Source organism: Haliotis asinina, chromosome 5, assembly GCF_037392515.1.
Source record: "Haliotis asinina isolate JCU_RB_2024 chromosome 5, JCU_Hal_asi_v2, whole genome shotgun sequence".
NCBI classification, from domain to species: domain Eukaryota; kingdom Metazoa; phylum Mollusca; class Gastropoda; order Lepetellida; family Haliotidae; genus Haliotis; species Haliotis asinina.
The window spans coordinates 47476358-47496113 of NC_090284.1; the positions used below are offsets into that span (position 1 = coordinate 47476358).

At 40.7% G+C, this 19756-nt stretch overlaps 1 protein-coding gene across 1 annotated transcript in view; it reads right to left on the reverse strand.

Moving 5' to 3' along the window:
• Window positions 1-19756, reverse strand: part of LOC137284646 (cadherin EGF LAG seven-pass G-type receptor 1-like) — a 122437-nt gene that overhangs the window by 55860 nt on the left and 46821 nt on the right. The window contains exons 2-6 of the mRNA XM_067816537.1: window positions 17425-17729; window positions 14483-14605; window positions 12937-13233; window positions 10568-10891; window positions 7528-7593 (exon numbers count right to left, since the gene is read on the reverse strand). Coding sequence (XP_067672638.1) covers window positions 7528-7593; window positions 10568-10891; window positions 12937-13233; window positions 14483-14605; window positions 17425-17485 — 871 coding nt within the window. The 5' untranslated portion in view covers window positions 17486-17729. The remainder of the gene's footprint in view (window positions 1-7527; window positions 7594-10567; window positions 10892-12936; window positions 13234-14482; window positions 14606-17424; window positions 17730-19756) is intronic.

Here is a 19756-nt window from a genome sequence, read left to right on the forward strand (position 1 = left end):
TTTATACTGGAGTCCATACTTCCATGAAAATCCGCACAAATAGCGATATCGTGCTGAATCAAACATCAATCATAATCAGGACTATTGTCAAGAAAGGGATCTCACAGAAGCTCTTTTGAATGTGGAATTAATGCCTCATGGTTTCTCAAAGGACCTGCTTGAATGTTGACAATCTCAGGAAACTTCAGTCAAAACATCTGAGTTTCTTTCACTTCGAACGCCCCTATTTCAAATGACAAATTTATGTTAACACGCTATACATTGACCCATTGGCAATTAGTTAATACAAGCCTAGACCATAGATGTACTGACATACCTATCTTTAGATGTCCAGGTAAACATGTACAAAATGAAATCAAATGACACCTGAAGGAAACAATTTTTGAAATGCTGGACTTCATATATGAAATTTGGGGGTAAGGTATTTTGACAAAAAGTAGGCACCCCCGTAGGCATCACTTGTACTCCCCTCCATGGGGATCTGTTTCTTTGTACATAGGAATCAAAATATCCACTCCGGATTATGTTATTAATACGCTTCAGAAACAGTGGGGCAGTGGGGAAACCTCGCGTATAAAGCGTTCTCAAGTCACACGAGTCCATGAACAGGGTTTCCCGTCGTCATACTGCTGGAATATTGCTGGAATATTGCTAATATGGCGTAAAACTAAACTCACTCACTCAGGAATAATCATATCCCAAATCGTGTAATAGTCAGTTTCTCTCCTTGGTTAAAAGTTTCAGTGAGGCATGCCTGTATGACAAGACTGTATGACAAGACTGTATGACATGTCGCACACAGGAGATGGTTCCATCTTCCAGTAGTCAGTTTACCCTTTGTGAGGAACAATATTCCAACAGTTTAAGCCTTTGGTATGTACATTTCACACCCATGAGGTACAAGTGAGCATGCTCATTTCACCAAATTTTAAAGAGCTTCATACAACTCTAGCACTTAAATCGTTTGATCAAGGCTACACCATTCATGGCATTAGAATTGATTTTGAAATGTGGAAAATATTTCCAAATCTGGAGCATCACTGATGTATAGTATTCCCAGAAATTATTGAGAATCATGTTGCGTCATGTAACTCATTACGTTTATTAACTTCTGGCGTTTTACTTACATAAACATGTTAAAACATCATCCTTTTACAGTCTCAGTCTTGTTTTAGTACTTTGTTAGACCTCCTCGCTCAGCAAAGCATGCCTGAATACGCCTAGGCACACTACCCATCAAAGTTTGTAGGTAATCGTGTGACAGGGTATCCCAATATTGGACCACCTCGGCCTTCATGTCTTCAATATTTCTCAGTCCCTTTTGGTTTATTCTGTCCTTCATGACTCCCCACACATTCTCAATTGGGTTTAGGTCTGGGCTGTAACTGGGCCAGTCTAAAACTAGAACATTTTCGCCCGACAACCACTGTTTTGTGTAGCGCGCAGTGTTTTGGGTCATTATCATGCTGAAAATCCAATCATCTTCATACAATGTTTGTGCTGTCGGAAGAGGGTGACCATTTAGAATGTCAACGTATCTTTCTTTTGTCAAGTGTCCCGTGAAAACACACAATGGCGTCACTCCGCGAGCCGATATGCCACTCCACATGTGAAACTTCGGGCTATGTTTTGGTCGCTGGTAGATAGGTTTGACAGTATCTTTGGTCCAAATTTTCACACAATTAGGGAAAAGGCAAACAGAACTTTCATCCGAAAAGAAAACATTATCCCAATCTTGATTTTCATGAGCCCGACACCAGTTTAAGCGTTTTTCCTTTTGTGCATCTTTCATCAACGGTGAGGGAATTCCACGTTTTTTCACCCAATTAAGTCTCTGTAATTCCTGCCTAACTGTTTCATTGCATACCTGAGGACTTCCTCTGCTAATCATTTCATTTCTGATGTTCTCAACACTTTTCAATTTGCCCCTACTCACAATCTGCCCAAGTCTTCGGCGATCCACAACACTGAATTTCCTAGGCCGACCTGCCCCTGCTTTGTGCTCTATCCCGGTTCCTGTTTGAATATTCTTCAAAGTTCTGTATACTGTAGACAGAGGAATACCATGTCTACAAGCTAACACTTTAGCATCAGCCCCACCCCTTTCAAAATCGTCTAGAATGAGCTTTCTTTTCTCTCTTGCTGCAAATTCTCCCATGTCAACACAGGAAGCCGTCTGCTCAGACAAGGGAGATAACTCTTGACGTAATGAGCTGCCTTCTAAGCCTTCAAGAGTTGTCTCCCTTATTTAGTATGCTTAGTGCATAGTGAAAGCCCCTTTTCCAATCTTAGCATCATTAGAAAAAAAACAAAGATTTTCTCAATAATTTCTGGGAACACTGTACACTATTTTCAGATGCACTATAACCTTTCGTCTTCTGACAGGTAGCAACTGATTAGCGGTTGCATGTGTTTGTGACGGGCTCAGACTCCCGGTGTCAATTCTTTTCTACACTAATTCATCAACAATGAGTGAGTGAGTGAGTTTAGTTTTACGCCGCACTCAGCAATATTCCAGCTATATGGCGGCGGTCTGTCAATAATCGAGTCTGGACCAGACACTCCAGTGACCAACAACATGAGCATCGATCTGCACAATTGGGAACCGATGACATGTGTCAATCAAGTCAGCGAGTCTGACCACCCGATCCCGTTAGTCGCCTCTTACGACAAGCATAGTCGCTTTTTATGGCAAGCATGGGTTGCTGAAGGCCTATTCTGCCCCGGGACCTTCACGGGTCATTCATCAACAGATTTTCGTGACATAGCCGGGAGTGGTAAGGAAGCCTAATCACTCGTCACTCAGGAGGCACTGGTTCGATTCCCTACATGTGCACAATGTGTGAAGCCCATGTCTAGTGATATTGCTGGAATATTGCTACAAGCGGTGTAAAACTCACTCACTCACTCATGACATAGTCTAAATCGTGTAATCGACTCAGACTCAAGAAAGGTCGTGACCTTGTTACAGATCCTGTTTCTTGTCTGAATCAATATTTTCTTTGCACTGTCCACCTGACACGTGAATAAAGTGCTGATTATGTGATGGAACTGATGAGCAAGATGAGCAGAGTTACAAGCATGCACGCAAGGTTATATTGAAGCCATGTAGGTAGGCGTGCACTTGAAGTGTTAAACTATACCCGGCAATGTCTTACTGACGCTCAAACTGTCACAATTGCAACTTAAATTGACAAGAAACCTCGGAGAGGACATTAACGCTGAGCTGGCTTTAATTATCATTGGCTTTTTAACGACCTGCATGACACTGTATTTCAGTAAAACACGGGAAAACCCCTTATTCAAGCTGTCGTGAATGACGGTATCACATAAAAGTGTCACCGTTTGCCTATTTCAGTATCCGGCAAAAATAATTGTTGTTAACTTGTAAAAAGACTTGAACCTCTATCGACTAAATTTCAGTGCGGGAACCCGTCAAACCAATCATAATGCGCATATGAAAGTTGACATTTGGTCAAAGAATTCTGCTGTTTCTTTTTATGAGTGAATGAGAACGGTTTGTCGCCTCATATTGAATATTTCAACAGCGTCACGGCGGGGATAGCCAGAAATGGGCTTCACAATACGTCTCAAAGCGTCAATCAAACGCAATGCCACAAGGTACGTAATGTTTACTGGGATATCTGCATCGATGTACATAGTAGTGGAACAGATCTGTTTCCTATTGCTAAAACGTACAGAAATATCCGGTTGTGTCAAAGTGCCGGATTGTAAAGCTGATGATAAATGTACAAGTCATTGATGGGACTGAGATATAATGCCGGTGTTGACAACTTGCCGGATTGGACAGACAAAGGTTTGTTCAACCTACGGATGTCTTGAATGAAACATTGGTTCATTCGCATGAACAATTATGTTGCCCTTACATGTTTTTGTGACAATGGAAACGAAAGAACTTTTTTGCCAACAACCGACGTCAGTCTTTCGAAGGTGAATTATTAAAAAAACTATAATACTATAAAAAATATGCTGAAGATACAGTCGGTATAGTACCATGAACTCCTTATGATTATTAAAATGCATTTGTTCCGGTATTATTCAAACCAAAGGCGACTAAGGCACCCATAAGAAATCTCTGCTAAAGGTAGTACAATTCCGAATACATCGTGAACGTGTGATAAGCAAAATCACAATTTTTGCATCAACCACATACATTGTCATTCATTGATACATAATTTCACACTCTGGCGAACGTTCCATGTAACGGTCCTTCTACTGATAACAAACTGTTGTGATTGTCCGTCGCTGAATCTACTCCATATGAATGTCTATTTGCCCCAGACAGCGGAAGAATAAATACCCAATGTAGCTGCAAAAATGCCATCTTTCGTTTCCCCCGTATGCCCTCAAGTACAGATTAACAATCATCACAGTGACATAACCCGAGTTTATTCATTTGGTGAAAGCGATACTTTAAGCCCATCGTCCTTGTTATATGTGTCGATTTCCTTGGCAAATTGACTCTTTATTGCCAAACCAAATTGAAAAGTGTGGTCAAAATATTAATTCTGTTTGCCGATCTGTAAAATGTCGGGTTTCATGTGATGCAATTTCAGTTGATTGACAAGCTCAGTGTTTGAACGTTAACGAATGGTTACATTTACTGTCTATATGGCCGGATGACTCCCGTTCCGTCAACAAGAACTTGATTGTCGTCACGGTGTGCGAATCAATCAACAACAGGGACAGTATCTGTAAAATTACAGCGTCGATCTTTTCTCCACTTTGCTTGTATGAGATTGCGTGGCGACACTGATGCAACTGTAACGCTATACACATAGATAAAACTTCTAACTGGAATTCAATCATCTAGTGATGCATTCTTGACTAGACAGCCGCCACCCACATCCCCCTACTGTACACCCCCCAACCCTCACCCCACCCCCAACTGTAGAGACAATCCCGATGAAACGGGAACAACACAGGCCGTGGCTACCTAAATGCACTTTGCAGAATAAATTCTCTAGGAGACGATTGAATTTCTCGAGAACACAAACTAAGTTAGTAGTTTCGAACGTTTTGAGTCTTCTTCGGAAACTTTGTTTGTCGAATAACCTTTTGGCTTGAGTGAATTTTGGAGATGAATTTCAGATCACTTGTAGTCAGCATTGCAATATCATCAAGCACCACTGCCGGTTGTTGCTTTCTTGGATATCAGTACAACACTAATACTGCCGTAACACAAACAAAATGTCGTTTAATTTGTATATGCCAGTCGAATGATTAACAGCATTTAACCTGATATGAATTCCACCAGTGCTGAACAATGGATAGGTCGATAGAAGTTGATGTTTTCAGGTCAGCACTTGTATGAGGATACCGGCATATCCCTTCATCGCAGTTCGTTTCCACTACAGCTACCATGAACGTCTATTCAACAAAAACGATTAAGAGCCTCCTGTTATTGCACATAGCTTCCCATTATTGCGTTATTACGGTCAAGAGCGTTATTCCATAATGTCATGAAATACATACTTGTACAATATCCACGGTTGATGTCAAAACAAAACGACAGAAAATAATCTGAAGATAAAGTTCATTATTCCAGAAACCTACTTCTTCAATTCCGAATCTGCAGCAAATGACAGGTCTCAAATCCCATAAAACCTCTTTAATTGGCACCGCCTCCCTAAACAGCGTAAAAACAATCATTTGAGAAAGACGCATTACCTCGGCAAAATGGGATCAATGGGTTTTTCAGCTTAGTAACTCAACGCGATCATATTTCATAGCAAACCTTTACTATCAAGACAGCAGTCGGTTTAAAGCAATATTTCATTTCGAGCGGCAAGAATCTTTCCAAATGCAACATTGCCGCACAAAAATGCAACCATAAACTACAAGAAGAAGTGAGATTATGTGGAAGATGTTGGTTCCACGAGACAAGACCTCCGATAGGAATGGTCGTAAAGAGAAAGCAAAGCGGGACAGAAGAACGGTAATCACCAGAGGTTTCTGATCTATATCGGCATTGCTGCCAGGAGTAGAATAATGGCATGCTTCATAAGTTCAATTTACAGGTTTCTTGCGTGCATCCTCTCTCTGGCTGGACCGCCTGAGCAGCGAGAAGATCGTGTTCCCTGGCTTGATAGTAGAGGCATCCAGAAGTGCATCCACCAATGTATCAGGAAATCTGCACATTTTCTGGAGAGATCCGATCGTAATGGATAACGGGGGCTGGCCTATACTCGTGGATAATTAAGTAATCGACCTTGTCTTTGGAAAAAATCTATTTCAATCACAAGATAGAAATGTGTCATTGAAATTGAAAACGTGATTTGCTGTTGCGATCAATTTGCGAGGAATTACTTGTGTATTTTACTACCTGGATCACAGAGTACTTCCATTCTTCTCTGACATGTGCTTGAAGATTTTCTCATTTTTTTCTCTGTCTACCCCAATTGAAAGAATTATCCAGTACTTTCAATCTGGTTTTCTATTTCCGAAAGAAGATTGACTAGTCCGCATATGTGGCGATAGACTGGTTCAAGAGGATCAAAGTTAGTTACAGTGAAGGAGGACGGGTCATTCACGTCTACGATTGGAGTTCTTTAAGTCAGAAACGATCTCTTTGTCCTTTCACCAGATGGGCTCAATTCATTCAAGGTATTAAAACTTTCAATCGTAAAACTATTCGGCAGAAAGTTCGTTCTATGACAACCCTGAGGGAAACCCTGTGTCGGACACAGTTACTACTTCAGTTGATTCTGTCAGACAGTTGCTGCTACTTACACAATGCCCGTTCTGATATACAAAACCAAACAAAAGTATATGAATGTGTAAGCGTAAGTTAATGCATGAGGTCATGTACATTATTCTCATTAGTCGGACACTATTTATTATGGGTCTGTGCAAACATAACCGGTTCTATTTAATGATCAGTATGCCTGGTGTATTATGTGTCATAGATATATTCTTAAGTAACACCACCAGCATTAATGGTAGCACTATGGTAGCAGAGGTAACTGAAGCAGCAATAGAAGCAGCAGTAGAAGAAATGTAGTAGTAGTAGCACTAGTAGTAGTAGTAGCATTAGTAGCCGTAGCAGCAGCAGTAGTAGTAGTAGCATCAGTAGCACTAGTAGAAGCGGTAGTAGTAATACTATTAGCAGCAGTAGTAGCAGCAGTAGTAGTAGCAGTAGTAGCAGTAGTAGTATTAGCAGTAGTAGTAATATGAGCAGCAGTAGTAGTAGTAGCAGTAGTAGTAGCAGTAGCAGTAGTGGTGGTAGTAACAGCGGCAGTAGCAGTAGTATTAGTAGTGGTAGTAGCAGCGGCAATAGTAGTAGTAGCAGAAGAACTACTACTACTACTACTACTACTACTACTAGTAGTAGTATATCCAGGGTCTTCTCGATTCAACGCTGAGTAAGGCAACAGACAAGAAGAAAAGTTATGGAGAGGGACCAACCAATTCCCTTTCACTCTTATGACTAGTTTGGAGAACGCGAGCACCGCTTGCCCTCCCCCTGCTGATAAGCTACGAGCAAAATACTACAAATGTGCTTACCTATGAGGTCGCTACAGAAATTGTCACACGTTTCCGCGGCAATTTTCTCCGTGAAACACTCCCCAGCTGCAAAAAAAAGAGAAAATTCTTTCCATCACACATTCCAGCAATTATCATCATTTCAGTGGCATTTGTATTTTGATGAAAAGTTTTGTTTTTCAAATTTTTGTTCCCTGTAACTTTTTTCTCTACCCTGCTCTATTAAAGAAATCCGATGAATGAGCCTATTCTCTGATCATGACGTTAATCCTCTCCATTAACTTTATTCAGATGCGCGTCTTTGAAATAAAGAACACAGAAAAATGTTCACCGCAGTACTTCAGGCGAAATTAGTTTTTTTGTCAAGGAGATTAAAACTTCTTTACGGAAGCCCAAATGCTATTTATGATACAAATGTGTTGTGGGTGATACTCCAGGGTTATTAGACCACCCCTGCTTTATCTTCAGGGAGGTCGGTAACATCTTAAAGCATTTATGATGCAGGCCATTCAATATTCCAATTTCGAAATTTCACGGCTTCTTAAAGAATTCCACGGATATTTGCCCCACAGTGTCAGCGTAACAGCATGCATCTTTTGAACCGGATGTCCAATCTGTCTATATAACATGACGTTAGAAAGGTTAAACAAGATTCGTATAAGCATAAAAAAGAAATTCAATGGTTCGGAGACGCAATGATAAAATGTAGAAGGTATCAAAAGTCTTTTTCGGAGCCAGCAGACTCTCTAGTTCACAATAAATACGTATTGATCAGACTTTTGGACCTTCATATAGTTTATGCATCCATGCAGTGTCAGTTTAAAAGAATCATTTGATATAATATTTTGACAACTTTAAGGCAGCTTGAAGTTTTACTTTGGAATGACTGTGAAACTCCATCCTAATTTCTACACATCAAGACAAAGACATGTCCAATATGACCATATATCATAAAAGTAACATGTATCTTCACGCTAAAACTTCGATACATCAAGTTAAAACCTTCAAGATATGGCATCGGTATTGAGAATTCATATCTTCGCCCAGCATCGAGTCTAGCTACAACCTGCTGTCTGCGTTTCAACAGAGGATCAATAGAATGGTTCGATTTTAACTGATTGATCCGTGACTCACGTGTAGAACTAACAGATCATATCAAAGGCTCTTTAGTCTGACTGAGGGAGAAGATGTGAGCGACATCGTCGGGATGGCGATGAGGCGGGGAAGGACATGGTAGTTGCAACCGAACACGAGGGGTTTTAGTGCAAGCCAACATAATAGCGCTTCTCTTTAAACCAGAATAGAAAGGACAAAGAGGAGTTTTGAGATATGAATCCTTTTTATATACTTGGAGTTATGTTTCTACGATAAACCAAGTAATTATTTATGTATACAGTAAAATAGGGTTATGGCGTCGTTTCGAAACTCGGATAATATGCCCAGTAGTTAAATCATCCAATTATCACGCAAAGGGCTTGGCTTCTATTCCACACGGGCCAAATTTGGATACACAATTTCCTTAGTCGTCAAATTTCTAAGAACATTACTTGATGCAGCGAAAAACATACTATCTCTCATTCACTCACCTGTTCACAGCAGCACTCCGGTACTCTCGAAGCACGGAAAAGTCGATATATGGCTTCGTCAGATTGCTCTGTTTACGTGACAACCGAAACAGCTAACAGCGGTAGGTATGTAGCATAAACGCTGCTTTTAGCGAACTGCTAAAATTTCGACATGAGACTCAAAAAAAATATCAAGCTGACCACATTTGACCTATTCAGATACTACCAAGGTGTTTGTCTGTTGCAGTAGGGGATTAATTTTTTTTTAAATGAGGACATTCCAACAGAATGTGTTCTGTCATGTTTGGTATGTTTGGCTGGAGTTGTAAGGTTTAAAAAAGCCTTTGTTCCAATGCTGAATGGACATTACTGCACCACATGCTCACGTTGATATGGTCTGCTCGGACTGCAAATATTCGCCGCGCCCATAGTCTAATAGGCCAGTATACTTTACCATTGAATAGGTTCACAAATACGTACTTAATGTTGTTTGCTTGTTTAATATTCATTAACTTTTATACTGCTCAAAAGATTAAAACAACCGCGTCTCATTAAACACAACGTTTTCTAATCCACGCGATACACAATGTTTATGTTCCATTATAGTCTAGATGAACTAGTGTCTGCTTGTACCAAATGATACATTGTCAAAAGCAATTGCCTTGATCTCGTGACAAAAAGATTCCCTTTCGACGTTACTAAACTATTTCTTCTGACACAAACTATGCTCTTAATCCGGAGACATAAGTAATGTGAGTGAGTGGGTTTAGTTTTACGCTGGACTAAGCAATATTCCATATTATGGCGGCGATCTGCAAATATTCGGGTATGGACCAGACAATCCAGTGATCAACAACATCTGCATCAATCTACCCAATGGAGATACGATGTCAGCCAACTAAACGAGCCTGACCACTCGATCCCGTTAGTCGCCTGTTACGACAAGCAGGTCTTATTGATTCATCAGTTCGAACCTGATCTTCATGGGTCTTGGATGCACAGACATCAATAATGCATTATTTGATAATGCTAATGTTATATAGAGATTTTTTCATCTAACTGATAAGGTGCCCATACATTTACATCGACACCTAATGTCCTCAGAGATTTTCAATGATCCATTGAAAAAATGTTGTTTTTCCTTTTCAAGGTCAATTCTCGAAACGTACGTAGCCCTAATAATTCTTAATCTTAGATCGTAGCTAATGTGCTAAGAATGGGCTTAAGGAGTCCGTTGGGCTTAGAATAACTTACCTCTTTCGGGGGACACTACAACTGTTCAATCTCCGACATCGAGCTTTTCCATTTTAAAATCAAATAAATTCAATAAATTTAATTTCGCGTACAGCAACATTCGCTTTATTCAAACGTGAGAAAGAGATGCTTTCCTTGATTTTTCAAGTGCTGACTATATTTTGTCTGAATAATTCAAGCCTCATTGAAATCAGTAAGTGGTAGGTCCTTTAATTCGTTCCCCCTTTCACCTACATACTTACTGAGAACGCCGGACGGCCATCGCATCTTCATCGCTCCCCGTGTGCCGCTTCTGAATTCGACCCACTCAACAGCATTGCCACAATACATCAGCTTGCAAGATGTGAGTATTTGCTTTAGCTCCGGCTCCTCCATTGTGTAGTCCCAAATATTCAAATGCGCCAGATCCCCATCTAGTCCGTATGTGACATTAAACAACACTTTATCCTTCGGACGTGATGACTGGCCGAGAACGAATTCCCCGCCCAGTGGAACAGGTCGCAGTACTTTGGCCATCACACCTCTGTGTCGGCTCTCGCCATTAAGAAACAGTGTCCACCTACCGTCTGGAATTACAGACCATAGTGAGTGAGTTTACACAATATCCCGTGCTATAGGCAGCGGTCTGTAAATAATCGAGTCTGGACCAGGCAGTCAGGTATTCAACATCATCAGCATCGTTCTACGCAAATGGTATACCATGACATGTGTCAACCAAGTCTGAAAGCCTGACCACCCGATCCCGTTAGTCGCCTCTTACGACAAGCATGTGTAACTGAAGATAAATTTTAACCCGTATCTTCACGGGTTCAGACTGCAACGAATACAGAAACAGTCATATACATGTGATATATAAATGACATGTAGTGTTAAAAAAAGTCGGGGAATAGAACGTATACACTTGAAAACAAGATTTGGCCAAACTGATATTACCAAAAAGGTGCGAGGCATAAGGCTCTACTATAAGCATGGATTGTTGATCTGTCCAGATTTCAGATGTTTAACACTTTGATGACAGTTATGATCTGCCTAGGACATACCAAGGATCGTAATCGAAGTGAAACTTGGAATCGAACCCAAGACACAGATAACCTATGCGACTTCAAATGAAAACTGGCTAATACTAAAGGAGCACTTGGATTTTCCTGTATTCCCTGATTTTTTCTCAACAATGATTTGGTCCGAACCTCCTACCTCCGTACGTCGCCGTCTGAGCGATTTGTACCCAATGTAGCAGATAGAAGACGAAACGTCACCTGAATTCAGAGACTGGTCACCTTTAAACTGATGGCCGAGTTCTGTTCGATACGGAACCTTCTTCAAACAGATTTTCTTTGTTTGATCTTTGGGTCTTGAAAACGTATGTGTAGGTCAAGAGCGGCGTTTGTTCAAGATGAAAGTGAATAGTTATACGTATTGGTATTGGTCTCAAATGGTAGGTGTTACGTTTTGCAAACATACTTCAAACAGCCCCAGAGCTGCGAAGGGACATCAATGAATGGCCAGAAGCCTAGCAGTCTTTAGGGCACACAAGGGACGGAAAACGATTTCCTTGTGTTAAGATGCTTGTATACATACTGCGATATTGGAATTGATCAGACACTCAATGGTTATAGATTGGACTAGTGAGTACATGGTGTTATGCGTACGGGAAACGGATGTGTATTCCGAGAAGTCTGTTTGCCATTGATTCTGGACAATGAGTTGACGTAAAGATGCAGAGATCTAAGGTTTTAGTATTCCTGTAGTGTGTTGCAAAGAACACTTCAGTTATTGAGTGACCACAAATCACAATAAACAACGAAGCTAAAAAAGCATAAATGTGTCATTCTGTCTATAAATGAAAAGAGAGAAATGGTTACTCGATGGTGATGCATTTGATGACGGTGACTGCACTGTTTCGGCGTCCAACTGCATAACATTTTCCTAATATTTATTTCGTTTAGGCCAAATCCGTTTTCTTAAGTGAACATCGTTTTTGCCCGTAGGTGTATTTCAATGCTTCAAACTGCAATTGTACATTGAGCGTAACTGTATCGACTACAGGAAACATTTCCAGTCATGTAATTCCAAGGCATGTGTGATTCCATTTATCCGACTCGTCACACTGCACCAGAGTTCATCCGCAAAGATGCCGACGAAGCTGTTGATGCTGAATGCGTTTTGGCATCCCACATCAAGTAGTATTCGTTACAGATGCACTTTGAGGATGTACTATTAAAATAAGGGACCGATCATGGGAGTGATGATGAATTCAAGAAGTATGGGGGTCACCCATTTTGTTCTAGGGAGGTAGGAGAAGGTCATCAATTTTGTACACATGCACTAGGGTGTGTTTTGAACGTACAAATTCAATGAATAATTATGTTTAATGCATTGATAGATGGCATGTGTGTGTGCGTGCGTGTGCGTGTGCGTGTGCGTGTGCGTGTGTGTGTGTCTGTGTATGCAGGGGGTATTCACATTGTACATGCTCCTACATACAAATCATCATCATTCCCCCTGGCCATAACCTATGTACGGTCTATAATCTTACGATACTAATACCCTAAGTTTACAAATACAAACTTAAGTATATTTTCAATTAATTAACAGATCCTAAAATACCTACTCGATGATGTCCATGTCCACATGATATGGTACCACACGTGGGGATCAAGTGTTATCTCTGTGTCTTCCCTCTGACCCCAGATCTCAAACTGCAACGTTGGGCCGCTCATCATGCGCAGAAGGTTCTCAGTTTCGCCATGTTTGTAAGACAGAATAGTCCCGGGGTGAAGTGGGTCGCTTACGTTCAGCCAAAAAGCAATGGTAAAATCGTCTAATTTTGGAAAAGCTTTTCCAAGTAGCAAGGTGTATCTGGCAGGGGTTTGGGCCTTATATTCAAATCTGGAATCGATTGCAGAGGCTGCAAAAACGAAAAGATACTTGAGTAAATCATGAAAGAGCACTCGTGGTGGCGATAAAAAACGGTGGTGACATGAAATCGTTAGTAAGAGGTGGCGATACCTCTTACAACCGCAACCCCTCACTCGACACAGATAGCTGATAAAATGTAGAGGGTTATGGTAATTTTAGCGTCCTAATGCATGCCGTCTGGCCCCGTTTCCGCCATAGCAAGAATGGAAACCTTTGAACAAGAGTGAAGGCTACAGGGCGTGACGAGAGGCCATCGCACAATGCAAGGAGGTTATTGGAGCTGCAGCAGTCTAAGACATGCAGTTCTTCACTGTCAGATTCCTTTGTTGTCTGTAGACCTATAGTTCTGAAAGATATTTACCATTTGAGACTTCAGCTGTATCTGCAGAACTTGGGTACTTAAGGATCGTATTAAATTTGCCGTCGCATTACCAGTGGACATGAGGTCCCGCTAATGTTGTAATGAGAGTGTTAAAGGGGCACATTCTCATTCCACACACAGTACGTATCAATAATACACAGGTTTGGCAAGAAAATCTCACCTTGACAATTTAATAATGCAAGAGTAGTAGATGGATTTCCATCGAAATGGAAATGGTATTTTAGCATTAGGATAGACACATGGACAGGGTAATAGAAATGAATTGCCCATAAATATATTTAATAGTGTATTATTTCCAAAGGGCCCATATACCCTTTAACGGAAGTTGTGAAAGCAGAAGGATTAAGATCAGCTGATTGAATAATGTTTACCTTCCTGTCAGAAATGTAAAAGCTATGACATGCCCGTTAGTAAATTATTGCAGCAGTTTTATTAAGACATAAGACCTGAAATGTCAGTTAACACACCCGAGTTAGATTCCTTTTATTACAGTTATTGAAAAGGTTATGGCTCAGCAAACATGACCTCCATTTCCCTAATGAAGGCACAATTTAATATATACATTATATTTGTTTGGTTATACATTGCCCTTCTTAATGCAGTGTTAAACCACCTCCGTAGTATGAAAAAAAGCAGCGCAAAAAGTCACAATTTCCTACAATATCGTTGTTTAGCCCATTTTGTCTGACGAAAAAAAATGCATTGTAATTCTAGATTACTCCCTTTAACGGAAAACTGCTTGCACAGATTATCCCACATAGAACATTAACATACAGTGTGCGAGGTCATACAATGGAACCACCAGTATTAGAGTTAGCCATGTTGGTTATAACGGGATTGTATTTATGGTACTTACACATGCACATGTAAGTGTTCCAGTGGAACCCAGGTCCACATTCGCAACCATATCCATCCGGGTGGTCCACGCACTCGGGGATGGTGTAATAGAACGGGTGACAGTCATACGGCGGTTTGATGTCTGGAACGAAGAAGAAAACACGTCCAATACTGAAGAAACGTTTATCCACACCTTAAACGTTAGTATATATCGCATGGAAAAGCAAATATCTAGATTAATAAATCACGATTTATTGAATTGCCCTTTAATTGGGATTTTCTTGCTATTAACAAAATATTTACAACTGTGCAACGTTATTAAGATCACTGGTCATTGAAATCGGCCGTTTTAACTCCGTTTTGACATTGCGATCTTAAGTGAACGTAACTCATAAGATTACGGCCATCGTTGCTCAAAGGGATGAACAATGTTCAAAGACGGGGGCTCAAAAAGTTAACTCAAAAAGGGGACTCAACGACACGCAAGAAGTATTACAATTATTAATCACACGAGTATAGGTGTGTCTATGACATAGGATTGGAATGCCACTCCAACACACGTTTCTTGAAGGCCTCTTTATATTTGTATGGCCCTTGTCAGGTTCCAAGTCTATGACACTGCCATTGTGATGAGAATGACTTTGGTACCAGGAACATACCCAAATATGTGTGATAAAAACCCATGGCAATAAAAGTATCTGATTAGCCACCGCCACGCGTGCAGGACGTCCCTGCATAATGCATGCAGGTTGCATTATTGAACTAAGGATTGGTGCACAACGTGAGTCAAGGTTAAGAACATACTCGGCACTGGGCCATAGATTAGTGGGATCTCGAAGGATGCTTTGATGACTGTTCACAGGATTTGGTTGGCCAGGATGATGGTTCTCGGGTCGTCAATGAAAACCACAAAAACCCTTTCCGTAAACATAAGGAAGGTATGCTAATATAGGATACACTTTACTGTTTTTTTTCCATATCATAAGCATGTTTTTATGCAGTCTAAGTAAACTTGTGTAATTCGTTACACTCCACCACTGAGTCTAACCAACCCTCGTAGAAGGTCGCGTCAGATAACCTTTGCTGGACCTATGACCGTCCAATCAAACGCGAGACAGTTAAATAGATTTAACCAATCAGACAAAGGCTACTGCTTAGGGATCGGAGGGACTTACGAAATATTCAGGTCAGTGACACAGATCTCTCCACGAACAACAATCCGGATGTAACACAGTTATTTGACCAGCAGCGACTGTTCACTAACCGTTGTCATGGTTGTATCGCTGCCGTGTGCATCACCCGGAACCGAGAGTACGCTAATTAGCATTTGGAATTGTTCGGGTACGAACCTTTTCGAGATAAAAAGTTTAAAAGGTATGTGCGAATGTCCACTTTCGCGATTTGGTAAGCTGTGTTCTCATTGGTCGATTTCAAAGGTTACCTGACGCGACCTCCCATCAGGTTTTGTTAGACTCAGCAGTTTAGTGTAACGAAAAGTACTGTGGTTAAGTTTACTTAGACTGGTTTCTATGAATCACTACCAAGTGATGATACCATGAGTATACCCAATCGGAGGTACAAGTCACAAACACATGCAGAGGCACGCCAATGGTTCACGTGAAAATATGATGCAATCAAAACAGGGAATTGGATAAATTTAAAGATTATCAGACATAATTTGTGTCGCTGTTGCATGGGTATAGTGTGTGAAGCCCATGTCTGGTGTCCCCCGTCATGATATGGCGGAATATTTACTAAAAGCGGCGTAAAACCCAACTCACTCAACCTGTTGATTATGGTTGGGAAATGTTTTCCACATATCTAATATAAAACTAAAGCAGTACTAACACAACGAATGTTGAATCAGTTATCAAACAATAGCCCTACACTCTTCGAATTCCTTGCTACCGACAGCCATTGCAGGATATGTTCCAGAGAGAAACTTTAGAAGAGCAGATTGTTATTTACAGCCAGGGCAGGGCTGGCTGTTTAAGTTTCAAATATAAGGCTGATGCATCCATTAGGAAAACAGAAGCTTCATGCTAGGCCAATCTTCACGCTTGCTGCACGCCCCATTTTACATGAAAATCTGTATTAAGCACTGATTGAAGGTATCATATAGTGTTTTTCAATATCGTCGCCGTGGTAACCACACATAACAACGATGGTAACGATTTGAAGAAACTTCAGCTATTGCGAGGAAAAGTAGGAAATATTAAAGATCATGTCTCCATGCTAAACCTGGAGTTTGCTGCTGGAGATCTGCAACTGATATATAACCAGCGCATCGTTGTTGCCTTAGGTGAGTGAGTGGGTATTGTTTTACGCGAGCTTTTAGCTATGTTCCAGCATTATCACGGCGGGAGACACCAGAAATGGGCTTCACACATTGCGCCCATGCAGGACATCGAACGCGTGACGAGCACACGCCTTCACCACAAATATACCCTACAGCCCCGTTTGCCTTAAGCTTGTGTTTCTAATTAACTGAGATATAACATCATAGCGTTTCTTACTTTCCTTGCCTTTGCATATTGCATTGACGCTGTGTGATTGAGATTATTTATTGTTCATTATGCTAATCTGTGCTATGGAGGATGCATGGATGCAAAAATCAAATATTTGACAGAAGGGTAGAACATTCATGAAACAAGCGCATGCGTACACATCACTACGAGTGAGTGAGTTTAGTTCTACGCCGCTTTTCGCAATATTCCAGCAATATCACTGAGAAGGACACCCAAAAATGGGCTTCATACATTGTACCCATGTTGGGAATCGAACCTGGGTTTTCGGCGTGACAAACAAACACTTTAACCACTAGGCTACCCCACCGCTTCAGCATCACTATGGACTGTATATGAAATGTCCAATATATTTGGAATATCTGACTGAAAGGGACATTCCAGAAGAAGTGATAGAAATGATAATTAATCTCTAAAACAGTTTCAGCTCTCTTACCTGTCTTAGCGGAAGACTGCACAACACCAACAACCACCACCACCATCAGTATCAGCAACATCGTGGCGTTCTGTACAGACCGCTACCTCCTCTTATCATCAGCCATCGCTTCAAAAGGCATCATCTCGTCCAGGGACACAATCCGTGCCAAATTATGAAATACGTATATTCTTCACCATCCGCATCTTAGGGAAGATCTGATGTGGCCGAATCTACATCTCTGTAGTCCATGACCAAATCGTGTCTTGTCCTCCAGACTTGACCATTTAACTTTGTCATGTGATAGTCCAGTCACAATCTTCCATCTGAAATAAAATCAAAGAGTATTGGTCCGCGGAGAACATATCATTGGTCACGTTGATCTGGTCAGCGGTTCTGGAAACAGTATCAGAGATGGAAAGTCTCAAAGGACTCGATTTACGACGTTTATGGGACTGCGGGTGCAATTTAAACGTAATCAACGTTGTTTGGGAGATTTGGGAGGAGGAGAGATGTGATGATGGGTTTATAGTTGTCGCATACATTGATCAAACGAGACAGAAGTAATCACCCTTTAATCAGTGGTGTCGAGTTCAGCTGACCATGTTTGACATTCGCTAACATTTGTTAACAGTTGTTACCCAAGTAGTATCCGACCATACCTCCATCGGATACACTACTCCAGTGTTACAGTGGCATATGCGATGATGTTTCACCCGTGCGTGTAAATGACTTCGCAATGAAGAAATCAATAAAATTTCGTGAAAGTAGTGACTCAGATTTAACCATTTTATTTAATCAGTATCCCTTGGAGCGGTATTTCAATATGAAAGGATCGAAACTGGTCTAAAATAGCATGAGATGCAAATGGATTTAAGAGACAGATTTAGAGATCTCCGATTTTTATATTTGCATCATTACTCGCAGGTCATCACAACATTCTGTGGTCTTATTTTCACAGTTTAAATATTCGTTCCCTGACGTTCAATTTTATTACATTAGATGCAACATGATTATGTATTGATGAACACTACTGGTACAAACGGTTATCAGGCTTCAGAATGCTTGAATGATTCAACTGCTTTGACTGACATTAGGCCCGTTTCAAGTAGCCGTGAAATGTGACCTCCATTGCACTTGAAACTTATCAAACCTTGATTCCTGCCAATATTTCTACATCCGTCAGTCGTTTGTATTTATATCTCAGTGTTTATTCGAAGATCACCCTGATGATTAAGTTGATAAATTCATGGAAACGAATACGTAAATATCACAGTCTTAGCAATGCAAATTTATAAGTTACCAAAGAATTAACTCAAATAACATAGCTATTAAAGAATCGATGCAAATTTAACACAGAGGTTTCAATGCAGATAACAGAGCCACTAAGAAATTATTTCAGGCAATACAACCAATGGGCAGTAATGCAAAAACACAGCATCCAAGGCATCAGTTCAAACAAATATGACCGGTAAGAGATAACACAGGTAACTCAACAACTAAAGTCCGTTATGCAAATAACACAGCCATCAAGGAATCAATGCAAGTAACACAGCCATCAAAGAAACAATGCAAGTAACACAGCCATCAAGGAATCAATGCAAATAACACAGCCATCAAGAAATCAATGCAAGTAACACAGCCATCAAAGAAACAATGCAAGTAACACAGCCATCAAGGAATCAATGCAAATAACACAGCCATCAAGAAATCAATGCAAGTAACACAGCCATCAAGGAATCAATGCAAGTAACACAGCCATCAAGGAATCAGTGCAAATAACACAGTCATAAAAGAATCAATGCAAACAACACAGCCATCAAGGAATCAATGCAAGTAACACAGCCATCAAGGAATCAATGCAAACAACACAGCCATCAAGGAATCAGTGCAAATAACACAGTCATAAAAGAATCAATGCAAATAACACAGGAATCAAAGAATCAATGCAAATGACACAGGAATCAAAGAATCAATGCAAATAACACAACCATCAAGGCACCAATGCAATAACACCCCACGGCGACCAATGCATCAATGCAGGTAACACAACTACTTAGGCATTAAGCATGCAAATACCACAGCCCACCATGTAAATGTAAATAACACGATGTAAATAACACAGCCCACCAAGGCAGCAATCCACACAACACAGTCGCTGGGTCACGGATTCCCAAATCACACACACTAAGGCACCAAAGTAGCCAGCCGTGCAGATAACCATGTCCAAACGACAGCAGTGCAAATGTCACAGTTACAAGGACAACAACATAGACATCGCAGCTCTCAGGACGTGAAAATTTCACAGAGGCCAAGACAGCACTGCAAACAGCGAACCCATGAAGGCATCAAT